Below are 17,288 nucleotides of genomic sequence, written 5' to 3' on the forward strand. Positions count from 1 at the left end.
TAACCAAGGCCCTTAGCACAGGGCCCATTGTGACAGTGACCAGCACACCTTCAACACTCCCAATTTGATGAAATCTCAGGAGAATGGCTGTGTTTGCAACGTTTAATCATGTAAAAGAGTCGGCTGCGGACAGCTAAGAGCCCTGAGGTTGGCCCTGCTCGATGGCAGGGTGCTAATCTCACACTGATCAATGGCTGTCATTCCACTGACATCTGTAGGTAGCCTCCATGTTTCTGAAATCAGTCACAACACAGAACCAAACTCACATTGCTTTTGCCCAATCTGGTTCTCTGCATTGAAATGGTCAAATCGACCAACACCTTTAAGGATGCTGACGTGACTCCAATTCCAACCATGGAATACAACTATATTAGTGGTTTTCGGTGTAAAACGTATTCAATGTGAAATTGCAGGTTTTGCAAAGTGTATTGCAAGACATGACTTTAAAGGCCTCAAACTAAAGAACTGTTAAAACTATGTCTACATCAATATTCATAATGAACCCCTTGGGGAAATTCTAGCCTGTGCTTTTGCAATGATATGTAATATAAAAGACTGATTGTGAGTTGATATATATCCCATCAGAGGCTTGAGATCCCACATTAACAAGTAGACTTGACAGGTTGTATTTTTTCTCCAAATTTAGACTGATATTATTCTTTACACCATTTATTGTGGATTACACAATGTCACACAGCCAGGTGCTGTTGATTGTTTGATGTATTGAAAAGTGTCTCTTTCCATCCCTTAGTTAGGCGTTTTGAGAAAATTATGTACTGATTAGCAACAATACAGCATACAGCAAGTAAATGTTCACTGTGACCCATCTCATTTTAGCTGCAGTGTTATTACCACTGGGGGAATAGAAGATTAGGTTTGGCATTTTTAAAACAATATTTCAGCCAAACATATGTCAATAAAAATGGCATTGTTAAATTTGGCGTAACACTAAGAAACTGTTTTCACAAATTGACAAGTTCATTGTCACACAGTGCTAACATAGATGCTACATGCCTGCAGTGTATAATTATATAGTATACATTACATGCTAAGTTGAGTGCATAAAGGCCGTTCCTGAGGACATAAATAATGCATTTGCGATAACAAAAAAGTCTCTTCATCATGGCTCAAAGCTACCTTCTGAGAACTTGTGATAAAAGATATTTTAATGGTTATGGTTATGGTAGAGATGGTCCAAGATGTATAATTGGCTTACTGTCCTATCATGTACAGTATGCATCAGCAACGTGCTTCCTCTCATGCTGGCAAATTAGCCAATTAAGCCTTCAAGATCCCCAGCAGCTGAGTTGAAGAGAATTACAAATGATGTGTATGAGTTGGGAATATGATGGCACTCTACTGATGCGGATGTCTTTTTAATGATTTAAGGCTGCTTTTCAACATTGAATGAGAGCCAGATAGAGCTATAATGGTCAGGACAGTAGGCATGTGTAATATATCATAGCATTGCTTGTGTAATAGTTTGTCATCATGTGCCATGTCACACAGTTGTAGTTCCATTCAATTTCCCTATCACATAATTGCAATCAGCAGACTCTGTAGATTATAAGAATATTTAAAAAATATATTTCAACATCTGTATTACTTGCTAATATTTATAGCAGCTTCCAAACCCAACTGTGAGATTTACAATAGTTAGGCCCACAGCAATAGGCAACGACTAGTCCACATACTCAGTGACTTTCCTGAAATTCTTAGATCATTTATGATTTGAAAGAATCTTGGATTCAGCTCTGAACCCGATCTGAAATGAATAAAAATTCAAAAATAAATAAATGCTGGATTCACATGTGAGCAGTAGAAATGTATGAAAAATTATCCTGTAGAAGGCGAGGACCTCATAGGAATACAAATTCATAAATAGGTTTATTTGCATAAACAATTCCTGTACTATGCAATCTTAATTGCATTGTGAAGGCAAAGCAAGATACCACCTTTTCAATTGGAAGAATTAACCACACGCCATATTAAATACATTAGAAAATATCCTTGTATGCTTGCTGCACTTCATATCAGACTGTAAATTACCTTAACACTGTATCTGTGCTATATTTCACATTTAAAACAGTCTACATTACCAAGAGAAAGAATTGCAGTGAGTGAAAGGGTTGAAATAGATTTCTGTGGCTATTTACATGTTGCTCATACAGCCTCAGTTTGAAATGTTGCCCATTTGTTGTTTCAATCCATTACATCAATTGGCCATACAATTGCAGCAAAACCATTATAATAATGGACTATATAATTCCCATTCATTTGTCATGTCTGATTCTATGCGATGTGCGAGAACATTCATATAATAATTCCATTCAGCAAGTATCGTGGATGTAATCTCCAGTGTTCTGATATGCGCAACACAGGTTTTCCCCTAGGACCGGAATGAGCAAGGCTAGAAAAGATGAGGAGATTTTCACACTAGCGAGATGGCTCACAGTCACCATTCCCGTGGAAAGAAGAAAAAAAGAATCTGTCGCTCCCGAACACTCTGTCATCCTCGGAGGGCTTCTGAAGGAGAGCATCTGTTGATCCATTTGTCTCCTGCTCTGCTTCCTTTAGCGGCAAGGCGCCTCCATCAATAATCCGCTATAACCATTTTTATGTTTTATTATTTCGCGGCCTTACCGAAGTGCGTATGTGTGACATGAGGAGGTCAGCGTTTGGTAGGCGTGGCTTATCGCCTACAGCTGCAGCCTTTAGCCTCACAGTGATTAAGCTTTTTTATTTTTGTGGAGGAAGGGGTTGGGTGGGGGGGAGTGGTTTAGGTGTGTTCCACTGACATTAATCATTGTGAAGTGTTCAGCTTAGCACTATAAATACCAATATCACGTTGCCGGGTACAAAGGGAATTTGTGCATTGCCAACAAATACAAAATTTGCTTTTGCTGCAAAAACATGAAAGTTAACTCAATCTGTCTCTGTGCTCACCCAATACCCTCTCATGTGACTTCGAAACCACTTCACTGTTTCAAATTAAGTTCTGTTGAGACATAATTTAAAATGAACAAATCAGTTTACAAGGGTTTTGTGAAGAAAATAATTTTAGTCTGGGTGGAAAGTACCTATAAATTAATACTACATGCCAATGTTGGTAATGGAACACTTTTATTACACACACTATACCAATTTTCAGGTTGAAAATATAAATATAACAACAAACATACAAATACGCAAATCAATGATAATGCTGGTCTTATTTATTTATTTATTTATTTATTCAATCAATCATTCATTTATTTAATACAGCATTTTCAAACATTTAAATTCAAAGCACTATCCAACAGGTAGCCTGTAGCTTCAATGTTTTGATTACTCATAAAATAGCATAGACAGTACTCTTCTTGTGATAATGCTAAATGTATTTATGTCTGGCAGAAAATATAAGATATATTTTCAAGTTTTCCAGTACCTACATTATAAATGTCTGATTTAATGGATCTGTTTTTTTTTTCTGTAATGTTACATGTAGTGTTGTTTCCTAGGTACACTACATACTCAGATGTGTGAACATCCAACATCTAATCCAAAACTATGGGCATATGGAGTTGGTCCACCCTTTGCTGCTATAACAACCTCCACTCTTCTGGGAAGGCTTAATACTAGATTGCTGCATTTGATTCCATTCAGCCAGAAGAGCATTAGTGAGGTCAGGCATTGATTGGGTGATTAGGCCTGGCTTGCAGTTGGCTTTCCAATTGATTGCAAAAGTGTTGGATGGGGTTGAGGTCAGGGCTCTGTGCAGGCCAGTCAAGTTCTTCCACACCGTTCTGGACAAAACCATTTCTATATGGACCTGGCTGTGTGCCCAGGGGCACTGTCATGCTGAAACAGGAAATGGCCTTCCCAAAACTGTTGGGGAAGCACAGAATCGTCTAGAATTTGGTCATTCTCTTTATCTCAGCTGCTGGGGATCTTGTATGCTGTAGCATTAATATTTGTCTTCACTGGAACAAAGGAGGTTAGCCAAAAAAAAAAAAATAGCCCCAGACCATGAGGTGTTTTATGTATACTATATGTATACTATACTTTTGGTCATATAGTGTACCACATCACACTGTTGAACTTTCTTTTGAGCATTACATCATTTGTGCATTTATTATTAAATGTAGAGATGAGGCCAAGATGACTAGCTTATTGCAAATAAAGATTAGAGAGTGCAAGTGCACGGAAGAGGTAGTTTTAACAATGTTATGCCAGAACCTTGGTTTTGAAATGTGCCTAGACAGTGGTAGGCAGTGATGGTGGATGAGAACTATTGTGGGATGCTAGTGAAGACACCAGCTAAGTGACAGATCCCTCTGTGAAGTGGCCAAATAGTAATTCATAGATTCATATCGTGTCACCCATGAGAGAGAGAGAGAACCAGTACCTTCAGGGAGTAACAGGATTTTTGAATGTTTGAACTGGTGATACAGCAGCAGGAGATGTATTACGTGAAGTATTGGGTATTGGGGTGAGCAGAGACAGCTATGTACTAAAATCACTGAAGACTTGGCTGCATTGTTATGGGATAACAGGGCAATGGATATAATAAAACATCCCGCTGATCCATAAACAAAGTACCTGAGTTTAAAAGAAAAAAAAAAACAGAAGATTTGTGATCTTTGTGGAGAGACCAGGAGAGAGTGCAAACTATTTGGGGTCCAGACAATATTTTTGGTGAAAAAAAAGTTATTTCAAAAAGGAAGGGCCGGAGTGATAACTGGACAAAGAATCATTTTCAATTTTACTATCTTTTTAAGGTAGGGATTTTAGACCTGTGTGAAGTTTGTGGAAATAAAAATAGATGAGGGAGTTTTGGGAAATAGATGAAAAAGGGGAGGGGGGAAGGGTCAGGGGTTCCCATGTATAACAGATTAGATACCTCATCTCAAAATCAATTTTGGACAAATTTGCACAAAGTCACACAGGCATGAGCAGGTTAGCATGAATTATGCGCCTAATCTAAGGTGTTGAAGCTGTCTGTCGTGAAGATGCTAAGGCAGGGACAATCACTTTTTTTCTGGTTCTTCCAGCAGTTTGAGTTAAAAAGCTTGTGAATACCAGTGATTTAGATGATATGCAAGGGCAGAACTGTCAGAACAGTGGCAGAACTGGCAGAACAGTGGTGGAGGAAGGCAGGGATTGGGGGTGGGGGTGCAGGGAACTGTTTGTGGGGCTTCTTGGTAGCAGCTTCCATTATTGTGGCATAGTAAATTTTCTTCCAAGGCTGGCTTTGGCAGACTGTCAAGGTTTTGTTGCTCTCATTTACAGTATTGTGAACCACTGTATACATTTCTACGTGGTTTATGCTTTGTAGGCAAAATGAGAAGCCTAGATGGACTGGTAGGAATGCTCTCATCATTAAACATCCTCATGTCCTTATGAGTATACTGTTACTGAACCCAGAATGAATGACTTAAGTCTAGAATGGGAAGTTCTCGGCTGTCTGTGAGGATAAAATGGTGCATATATTCATTGGAGGTAAGCACTGAGAAGAGAACTATAGATGTCCCATTTTAGCGCAGTGCTGATGTTAACAGATACTGAGAACAACATGTAACATACGAAGCTCGTGTGTCGGCTGCTCAGGTGCAATTCCAGTCTCTTTTGTGAAAACCTGAAATCCTTCTCAATCCACTTCACATCACGCGAGTAAATTTCAAAAGAATTCCCATTAAAATCAATTTCACGTACAGATCAATTCTTTTATCACCTGAAATGCATATCCATCTGCTCCTGCCTATACTGTATACCAAATGAGGCATATAATATAAAGAATGGTTTTCTTATACCACGTTTACCCTCACTGCCATTTCTCTCACCACCAGTCAAAGCGCATGCATTTCCTCTGCCATTCTGCAAACATCACTTGAATTGGATCAATGTACAATGGCCCATTCTTAAGATGCATGCTGCCATTTTCTCACTATATATTTCACTGGCAGGCCTTGAAGTATTTCAAATGGACATAAATCTCTTAGGGTTTTAATAGTAAGAATTAATTAATCCTCATAAGAAATCCTACAATTTCCCTTATTTTCTCCAGGAAAACTAAAGACCTTGCAGCATAGCAAGGCATTTGTTTTTACTCATTAAAGGCAATAAAACATTGGAATTTTATGTGGGTACAAAAACAGAGAATATTATTAATTTAATTGCAAGATTTACATTACCTTACATGAGTCTCCACTATATCTCTTATGCATTATGTTACAATATCTCAAAACTCACTGACCAATTACTGTATTTTGGAAAGACTGCTGGACAGAAAAAAGTATAGATATTTCCATGTGTATTTTGAAATGCATCTTTGGATTATACCAGAGGAATAATTTGCTGACGTTTTGATAGACAGCTAAAGTAGGACTCACAGTATTGCAAGCAACAGCAATTTTCTGGCTTTCACATTTGATGTACAAGTATCAAGAAAATAAAATAGTTTTAAGAAAATAATAATTTTCTCTTTTTTCCCCAATGTTTAAACTTCTTTATTCCCAGGTCTTTATCAGATCTTTAAATACGCAGAATTTTATATTCAGAATGTATAATACAGTGAGATGAACAGTCTGATTAGACTATAAAAGTGTGGCTGTGCATTGGCAAAAACACTTTAAAACTTTCCAACTATGCATGACATTGCAGTGCTAGAGAGGGTACATATTTACAAATGGTATGGTATAAATAGATGGGCAATAATTAAAAAATCATGTGCCCAGTAACAGATTGCTCAGTCTTGCAGATGTAATAAATGGGCTGAGAATCTCAGCTAAGGATCTGAGAATCTGAGCTCACAAAACCAGATGATATCCTGTACCTATTTAGTAGTAATGCATCCAAGCATATTTTAAACATGCCTCCGATGTTAGAGAGTGAAACAGAGAAACCACTTGCATGTGTAGATCCCATTGATGTCATTTCCTTGATTCGTCTTCTTGCTTTTGATTGAGGTTGCGCACGCAGTGTGGACAGCATAAATCTGACCCATTTTAAGCAATGTTGTGTTGCTCATCCTTTACAGACCCCATGCTTTCAAAAAAGGTTGCATTGTGAGAGACTTGAGCAAGCTGTGTGACTTCAGATGGCCTCAAGGTACATGTCAGCTTCCCACCCCACTGCTGTCACGTCACATCAGGGCGTTGCATGTTAGGTTTGAGTCATAATGGAAAAATAATAGAATATAGGCGGTAATTCCATTTAAGATTATCTTTCCTACGCTCCCAATTTCTTCCTACATTTTTTTTTTTTTTTTGTTAGTTTTGTTTTTGTGTGTTGGCTTTGTCATTTTAACCTTTTACAAAACTGGAATAAAGTTTAAATAAGCACATTGACCGAATATCTCTCCAAATCCTTTAATTAACACAGGGAGTGACATTCTTCCTCATTTCAGTAAGTTGATCAGTTGCCTAACTGTAAAGGTCACTTGCCCAAATTCAGAAACAAAAACATGATTGGATTACAGATTTTCTGTCAAAATAAAAACTAATACCATGACTTTCTTGAAAAGATGGCTGAGCACAAAGATGTAAAAGAAAATAGGAACTATTCACACAATATTCCCAGAAACTACTTTATCTTTGTATGAAAAGGCATGCTTTATATTAAAAACACAAAAGGAGAAAGAATACATCTAGGTATTTCTTTGTGGCTACCCTTTCCTTTGAAGCAATTTTCCTAGTTTATCACTTTATCAAATCTCTTGTTGTTCAAATATTTTGAAGCAATCTCTGTGAAACATAAATCGCTGTCTCTGACCTCTCTCCATTTCACGCTTGCCCATTGCTAGGCAACAGTGCACCAGAGAAAGCAAATGCAAACCGTGGACTAGTATCGTTTGCTGTGTCCAATTCATATTATTATATAAACGGGTGTGGTGTGTTAACAGACAGTTAATTAATTATGCCAGCTTGAGCATAGATTTGCATCCTTCAAAGTTCAGTAACGCAATACAAAAAAAAAATGGTGAACAAAATCTGTAGGGAATGCAAGTCACAAAATATATGCAGGACGAGGGTTTAAGGTTTTAAACAATGGAGGAATGCTGCACATAAAGCCATTCTTATGCAGCTTAGTCTTATTCAGTGATACTCATTAAAGTGGAGTGACATCTACATATATATTATTTCACATGATTCACTGCTAAGCTTAGGTATGTATCGTCTGAGTGTGTGCGTGGTAAAAGTGTTATCAGTGCTAGAGGTTTGCATTCACAGGGCATAATATTTAACTTTTCTTTTCCTTGAGGTATTTTAAGGCTTTCATTCCCCTGTGGAAATTTCCAAGACTCAGTGATTAAAATATATTTTTTATTTCTGTAATTGATACAATGCAAGTACCTTTGCACCTGTCACATCATCTTTTTTACTCTTGACTGCAGGAACATTAACAGCCACAGGAATAATTAGCAGTAATGACACAAACATAAGCTTCATGTAACTTTTTGGTAAAATTCCAGTAAAATAAGTCTTGCTTTACTTGTCACAATGTTGAAATTAACACACTTTCAACACATACAGTACGGCACAGTACCAAATCAGTGCAGTGTTACATTGAGGGGAAAACTATGTTGCCATTGACGTTTATGTATTTATTGCAACTGGGGGGTGGGAAATTGCATTAGAGGAAATGAACAGCGACAGTGAGCGTAATCAAAATGGAATTTAAAAATAGACTTTTCCAGTGCAATTGTGGAACAAGTTGACGTTCAGAAGTTGACATCTCAGAAAAACAACCCTAAATTGGAGAACATCTCTCATCTGATTAGCTCTCATGTTAGAGTGTGCAGAACCATCTTTGGTTGCACATGTCATGAGTATGATGTAATTAGTCAGAAACTGTAATAAGTTAAAGGGGAGAAGATAAATGGTGTAATAGACTAGTGTTACATTAGGCCTCTGACAACATTATGTATATATACAGTTATAAAATAGTATCCAGACTGTCTTTTGAAAATATATATTTCTGAAAATATTCAGTTTCACACTACTTGCGCAATTTTACAAAAGTTGCTGGTACTCTTAACAAGGGCCTTGCTTCCCGATCATGATGGAACGTCAAGGTGAACATCATTGATCAGACCTGACTGTGTTGGGTTTCCGCGAGAATCTCTCAAAAACACCTCAAAAAAGTGTCACCACAGAATATCCTAAACTGTGCCAAGGACGCTATGGATCATTGTACTCAAAATCAGTGTTTTATAGGATGTAGAGCGGGGCTGCTGGGTAGCTCACTCTGTAAAAAAACTCTGCTCGCGGCACATGAGCGGCCACCGCAGTCTCAGATCAAATCGTTTCGTGCCACTGCCAACTGTGACTGGAAACCCTGCAGGGGCAGCACAAAATTGGCTTTGCGTCGCCCAAGGAATGTGGCGGAGCGATTCAGTTGGTGGGGACAGCAGTAGTCATTGCTCAGGTGCCTCCTTGTTGGCTGCCCAGGTGCCCTTGGTTTGCTCTCGTGTACGATTGGGTTTCCTCGCCTTCCGTGTGCACGGCTTGTGGCAGTGGTGTGAAAAGAAGCAGCTGGCCGACACTGCGTGTTTCGGAGGACAGTTGCAAGCTGTCTTCACTCTCCCAAGCAGGGGTCATATATGAGCACACTTGTACATAGTTTACGAACTGGACATTCCAAATTCAGGTGGGATTGGAGATGACGAAATACATACATTAAAAATGTATATAGATGTAGAGATATAGAGTTTGTTGAAAAATAATCAATCAAAAATGATTTGATGATTTAAATTTAATCCTCTACAAACATAACATAATCTTTGCATGTAGCTGTGCTTTATAAAAGCCTGTGTGTTTCAGAAATTAGTGTACACACTAGGGCTGTGCCAGTAATTGGTGAACCAAGTAACCAAGGTAACATGCCTATGAACCTAAAAATCTATTAACATGCAGTTTAAAAGGCCATTCATTTACAGTATTTACTGTATTTTTCACATACCAAAGCAAGACACTAATGGAGCTATTATTCCCACTTGACACACAAGAATGTTTAAATATGTTGGATTGTTATTTGTCATTTATTTGAAGCTGCTGTTGTGACTGTTTACTTTTGTAATTTTATTTGGTATAGTTATTAATAACCTGTATGACAAGTTCACAAAACATTGTTTGTTTACACAGATTTTAATGGTAAGTAATCTATGTGAAATTTTTTTTTAAATAATGTGTTTGAATAAAAAATTGAACCAAGTGAAATGTCAAAGGAAAATGAGCCCTGCATCAACTGAAACTGCCTCCCATTTTAACCATTTACTGTGGTTACTTCATGCATGTTTAATCAAGTATTCTGTTACTGGCATAGCCCTAATACACGCAAAGATCTGTCTTTCGCATTTAATCAAGAATGGACACTTGTTGGGACATTTATTTAAAAACCCAGAGCTAAACTGGTAACCCACCCCTGTGACTGATCACTTGCAATAATATTTTACAGGATTCCTCAGTACAGGTGACCAGGCAGCTAAAGGAAACTACGGCCTCCTGGACCAAATCCAGGCCCTGCGTTGGATCAGCGAGAATGTGGGATACTTTGGTGGAGATTCCAATCGCATCACAGTTTTCGGATCAGGAATCGGGGCCTCCTGCGTCAGTTTGCTTACCCTATCCCATCACTCTGAAGGTAGGAGCTTGCTGGACTGACTGTAACATGCATTGCTGCAGTGAACATTTGCCTTTTTAGTGTGTACACATTAGATCAATAATTATCTCAGATGACTTGTAATGGTTTCACACCTTGTAGAGTTCATTACCCCTCAACAATCAGAGTTGGTGAATGTAGAAGCAAATACAGGTAACTGCCAAAATAAAAGAAACACTTACTGATGTATACAAAGCATACTGAAAGCAGATGCTTCCATAAAGGCGTGGTTCCTGGATTCATTATGCTATTAACATCCCAGCATGCAAACAGTTCTGTATCAAAATGCTGGGCATGCCCATTTTCCCATTACTCGGCTACCATGGCTAGAAGAAGAGATCTCAGTGACTTTGAAAGAGGAATGATTGTTGAGATAAATTTACAAAAAGGCTATTCAGACAACTGGACAAGAATACTTCTCCAATTTGATAAATACTTCTATTAACAATCCTGGAATATGCTTTAACACAACTGACTGTTTAATAAGCCCTCTCGTAAACCCCAGCGCCCAGTTGTCTGAATCCAAATCTGAGGAATATGCAGACTGTTTTAGAGACACGATTACTATCATCAAGTCTGGTATCTGCCAACAACACAAGGCTCCTGAGTTCCAAGGAACACCTATTACACCATGTGAGGTCACACTGCAATGTTTTACCCTGGTTGATGCTGAGATGCTTCGGACGGTGGTAACAGAAACTGAAGCCTTAAACCTGCCCCCTTGACCCCATTTCCACCACTTTCTTTGAAACCATTTTTAACTGTGTGTCTGAGGAACTGCTAACCATCGTGAATCATTCGCTACAGCTGGGTGTTTTCCCTAGTGCACTTAAGACCGCAAAGGATAGGCCCCTTTTAAGAAAAACAGTCTTGACCCTTCAACATCCAACAATTTTAGACCACTATCTAATGTAATGTCATCTAAATTGGTTTTTAAAGAATTAAATGATTTTTTAAAAGTCAAATACTATATTAGCAATGATTCAATGAAGCTTTCGGGCTCATCACAGCACAGAGACAGTACTAGTGAAAGTGGTATGCAATATCAGATTAAATCTAGATGCCAAAAGGCTCTCAGTTCTTATACTTCTCAGTTCTACATTCGATACAGTGGATCAACAAATTCTTGGAGACAGACTGAGGAAATATGTAGGCCTGTCCTCAGATGGTTTACCTCTCTGGTAGAGATTTCTTTGTTGCAGTAGATGAGTATTCATCTAAAAAATCAGAGTTAATCTGTGGTGTTCCTCAAGGATCAATTTTAGTGCCACTACATTTTAATCATCAGCAGACATGCCATTTTCTTTCACACTTATGCTGATAATACACAGCTTTATGTTGCTGTCTCTCATGATGACTCAAAGACTATTGACACCCCTTTTCAATGTCTTTTAGATGTTTTATGTAATATTTTAGATATCTGGATGGCACAACCTTAATTAAGAGGCACACAGACCGCAAACCGCCTGCAAAATTATACTCACTGGGACTTACCCCCCCACCAACAAGCTAACAACTTGATTCAAATTAAACTTTGATTCTCATATCAGGAATATCACCACATCTGCCTTCTGTCATCTGAAAAATATTACTAGAGTGCAGTCTTTTCTCTCTCAGAGCAATACAGAGACACTGGTGAATGCTTTTATTCCTAGCAGGCTAGACTATTGCAATGCTCTTCTATCTGGTCTCCTCAAAAAACCCATAAATCAACTACAATTAATTTAGAACTCTGCTGCCAGAGTTCTGACAAGGACCAAAAGGATAGCACATATTACACCTATCTGAAAGTCTATACAATGGTTAACAGTTAGTTTTCATATTCTTTTTATAGTTCTTTTACTAGTTTATAAAGCGCTGCATGGCTTTGCATCAGGCTACATATCTCAAATGCTTGTAATGTATGAACCAGGAAGGCCCCTCAAGTCCTCTCGGAGCAACCTTTTAAAGGTCCCAAAAAAGCGAAACCTTTGGTGAGGCAGCATTCAGCTTTTATGCTCCTAGTCACTGGAATAGCCTCACTGAAGATCTGAGGGCAGCTGCAAATATTGATATTTTTAAATGCAAGCTCAAAACTTACCTTTTAAGCTTGGCTTTTATCTGATTTTCTATTTTTTTATCAGGAAACTTGTATTCATTTATTTTATTTTTCATTTATTTTATCATTTTTATCTAAAATGATTATCTTAAATTTTGGTTTTTAGTTGTCGCCATTGGTTTATTGTTTTACCTTTGTTCTTGTTTTACATTGTTTCTTGTCACATTTTAATTTGCATGGAAAGCACTTTGAACTGCATTCACTTGCATGAAAGGTGCTACTGTATATAAACAAAGTTTGGTTGATTGATTGATTGATTAATTGGTAGGAACTTTGGTGACCAATACTGCTGAACTTGCTGATGTTTCACTAGGAACGGTGGCAAAGGTGATGTTGATATGGAAGTCTGAGGGAAAGACATCAACAAGGGGTAACTGCGGCTTAAAGCACATAATCCTTGACCATGATGCCTGTGCACTGGTTTAAGATGCTTGGCAAAACAGACAAACAGCTCATCATTTGACTACAAATACCAGTCTAAATGGTACTATGGTTGGTGTTTCCCTTATTTTGGGTATTACCAGTTACCCACTGAAGGCTGAAAAAACTTCACCAGAATCTATACTTACAACCTTTAGTTCAAGAGAGCATTTCTCCAGCCAATAGACCACCCGTTGCCCCAAGGTACCACTGTATATAGATAGAGTTGTCACCCTTTATGAATAAGCTTCTTGAGAGGTTCAGTCAACATTGTACCACAGGCAATTCTGTGGCATATCTATCAGCAGGCGTAACATTAGCTTAATGCTGACTTGAAGATGATGGCTTGATGAGCCTTTTCTTAAAGTACAACAGTTTGTGAATTATCTTACATTGTAAAAAATGTAAGCAGAGAACAGTAACCCCTGACATTCTTTTTTATCATGAGAATGTTGCTATTCAGATATGTTGGAGGGTTGGTTACGAGGCTGCATCCATCTTATGAACATAACTTGTCTTATCATTCCCTGTGTTCACCTGTTTCACTGCATTTCAATAACTGTTATTTGCATAATAGAAGCGCTACAAATTTGATTTGTTGTGTTCTTTGCTGCTTGATTTATTTTCCTTTCCGCTCGTTTGCTCACTTAACACTTTACAAAATGAATTATGCACCATATCTCCTATGCTGTCCGCTCTTGTGCTTTGATAAGAATGCAATAGTAAATGTGAGATAATCATTGTAGTACAAGATCCCTTGTACTACATGCAGCGACTAGAGGTGCAACTGCTAAGAAAAGCATTTGGTTGTGTGTGGCCGGCTGTACAAACCACAACATTATCTCACTATGCTTAAAAAAGACAAATCATTGAAATATTGTGGATTGAATGTGTTACAAGAAATATCTGTAATCACAAGACCAATAAATAACATTTTTTTCGGTGTTGACACTGCAGGTTTTGAATTCAAAAACCCACAAGCGGAACCTGATAATGATCTCCTAGTCCCACAAATAAATGCAAACCACAATGGATGAGTTCCAGATCGTGCCAAACAAGCACTATTTAAATAAAGTTTTGGATTTCAGATAGCATAATGTTTCTTTTTCTTTCTTTGTTTTTAGTGATGCTTGTCAGATGCCTAACCAGTTGCATGTCCCTGCATGCGCTCCTTGTTTATTCCATGACACATGATGGCTAGGTTCTGGTCAAAATGCTAGGATGCATTAATGTACCTATACAGATTGCCAGTGTAAAGACAGTTGTGTCTTTTATGCACATATAAATCTGTGGCTCAAGAGTCAAAAGTGAGAATTAGGACTATTAACATACAACCAGGAGGCAGCAGGTCTGCCTCCAGAGTGGGTCTCAGCAGTGTTACTTTTGAGTAATGCCCATCATCGAGCATTTATTGTCTTATTTTATTTGTTCTTTTTTTGGGGACAAATGCAATAAATCATTGACATATTGTTAAAACCATACCCTCAGGGGCTTCAGCGCAGTCATTCAGTCAGTTAGGGCTGCAACTCACTTGACATGAATTTAAAGGGTAAAAATATGAGCACCCTCAGGTCCATTTAAAAGGTGGGTTTAAAGTCTTTGTTTCTGTGCTTGCTGTTTGTGATATTAGGCCTCAACCATTTTTTTTATTTGAAGGGATATTGGTATATTTTTGCTTAGCATACTCAAGGATTTATAACACTGTTTGTTCACTGTATCAGCAGTATATAGAGTATATAGTGCATGTATACGGTATATATACATTATATATATATATATATATATATATATATATATATATATATATATATATATATATAAGCACACACACATACATATACTATATATATTTATTTATTTATTGCTGGGAATGGGAAGGGTGATGTAATCTGAAAATGATTTCACCAAATTAACGAATAATTCTCAAAGCTAACATCTCTGAAACATCGCGCATTTATCACACCATTTATTAACATGTTGTGAATTTTTCACAATTGCACAACTGTGCTCATTCATATAACAATTAGAAGCTGATTAAGTACAATATTACAGGAAACCGATCCTGGATTAGTACATTGGAAGTTCTTTATAAAACGTGTGTTCTCTGCAAAGTATGATGCTACCAAGCTAGATGGCTCCCTTATTTACTTGAGACACAAAAGTAGGAGCTAACACCCCTGTATGTGAGCAGCCTCTGTGTTCTCAGTCAGCACTTGCATGAGCGCAGGCAGTGCGGAGCTAGCATGCTGGGAGGCAGGCGCCTCCATAGATAGCTTCAGGCCTTTGTTTTGTCAAATCTTCATATATTCAGAAGCCAATTGCCTGGAATGTTTAACATGTTGGCACAGTCGCACACAACACCTCGTTAATTTTCCACAAACAGATGTTTGGCCTCGATAACCAGGTACTTTACCATGACTGCAATGTTATATTTCCTGTCAGTCAATCAATTAATTAAACAGTCTATCAATTAGGTCTATATAATTTAGCCCTCACTGAAGATTGCCGCTTGAATAATAACTCATTAAATTATTAGTCATTAACCAAGCATACGTATACGGGGGACCCCTGGTCTGAGATGCTAGTAGTTTTGATTTCTCTAATTTTGTATGGGTTCATGGGAGTCTGCTGTCCTGTGAGATACAGTATCTACAAAGTAATTCTCTATAAAGACTCTCACGGAAATGTAAAATTTTGTGAGATGCTCTGGATAAGCATGTGCTAATTGTCAAAAAGTAAAGTTAAATAGAGTTGCAGGGATTGTTCAAAAGTGAAAAAATACTCGAAGGACAGATGAGTGGCTCTGCATTGGCCGTGACAGCAAATCATATAATTTCAACATATTGCTTCTAATCAAGTAATTTCACATTTGAAAATCTGGCAGCAACAGTGATTTTGCACATGTTAACCTTCCTGACCTGCGTACGTACGTCATCGCTGAGGGTTAAGGATACGCATGGGTGAAAAGGAGGGTACAGGATGTAGCAAATCTTTGTCAAAACAAGCACAATCTGAGCTGAGTGCCTCTGCATATATTGCAAGTAGATGATTCTTCTGCTCAGCTGTCGGACATTGAGGGATGCTTGGCTTGACTCTCCATTAAGAGGTCTCCATAGCTAGAACGAGGTAATTTCAACAGTTCCACTTTGATTCCTATTACGAGGGATTTTGTGTGTTCCCATCCTCCAATTTGCATCAAAGTGTTACTAATTGCCTTGATTTCCTCTGATGAATGATGACTGCTTTTGGATTGAAATTTTACTATAAATGCATTTTTTATTCATACTCTATAATGCCACGCTCCACGTAGCATGTTATTATACTGCCAGAGAAACCAGCTCTCTGCTCTGCAGTAAATTGGATATTACTGATGCTGATTTCTTTTTTTCCCTGAATGGAACAGAAAATGTATGCCTTAGTTGGTTTTTCTTGAAAGAAAAAGACCCAGAAAACCACATAGAATCTGGAAAATTGAACCCGGAAGCTTTCGACAGCGATAGGTGTGGGTTACCAGTGGTAATCAGCTTTCATACATCTGAACAATATTCACCAAAGTAATGGTTTCTGCAATCATGTGAAGTATTTGATGGAAGCGGGCTGCCAAAAGTGATAAGAAATCCGAGAGCAAAAGTCATACCAAGGATGTATTTACCACGCGTCAGCTTTTTGAAAGCAGTACCCTTTAACAAATGCGGTTACATTCTTGGTGCTTTCCTTTCATGGCCATGGCCAGTGAAATGATATCTTATCAGAAAAAAACATCAAATAATTCAAAGGTTACAATGTGCAAGTCACAGGATAATAATAACCCGGGCTAATTATTCTCTGAGCTTTTCTATAGCTGTGAGATTTCCTTATATGTAAGTTTGACAACCATGCAACATACAGTACATAAAAGAAATTAATCTAGAGTGCCCTTTACCATAGAAAGCTGCTAATCACATTTTCAGCTAAAGTACAATGTTTACAATGAGATTGACAACACTGGGTGAAAAGGACACTGAAACCTATGTCACAAATATATCCTGTCTGAGATAAACATAGAATGGCATTCAGATGCTAACACTTAAGTCATTTAACAGAGCAATATAAACACCGTTGTTTGAAATGAGCATCTGTTTTCATTCTC

The 17,288-nt window shown here is 37.9% G+C and overlaps 1 protein-coding gene across 3 annotated transcripts in view; it reads left to right on the top strand.

Annotated features, from left to right (window-relative positions):
- nlgn3a (neuroligin 3a) overlaps nucleotides 1-17,288 on the top strand; it is a 206,793-nt gene that overhangs the window by 143,708 nt on the left and 45,797 nt on the right. For all 3 annotated transcript variants that reach the window (XM_064328187.1, XM_064328188.1, XM_064328189.1), the window contains one exon: nucleotides 10,438-10,623. In XM_064328187.1, coding sequence (XP_064184257.1) covers nucleotides 10,438-10,623 — 186 coding nt within the window. The remainder of the gene's footprint in view (nucleotides 1-10,437; nucleotides 10,624-17,288) is intronic.

This window comes from Anguilla rostrata, chromosome 3 (assembly GCF_018555375.3).
Source record: "Anguilla rostrata isolate EN2019 chromosome 3, ASM1855537v3, whole genome shotgun sequence".
Classification (NCBI taxonomy): Eukaryota; Metazoa; Chordata; class Actinopteri; order Anguilliformes; family Anguillidae; genus Anguilla; species Anguilla rostrata.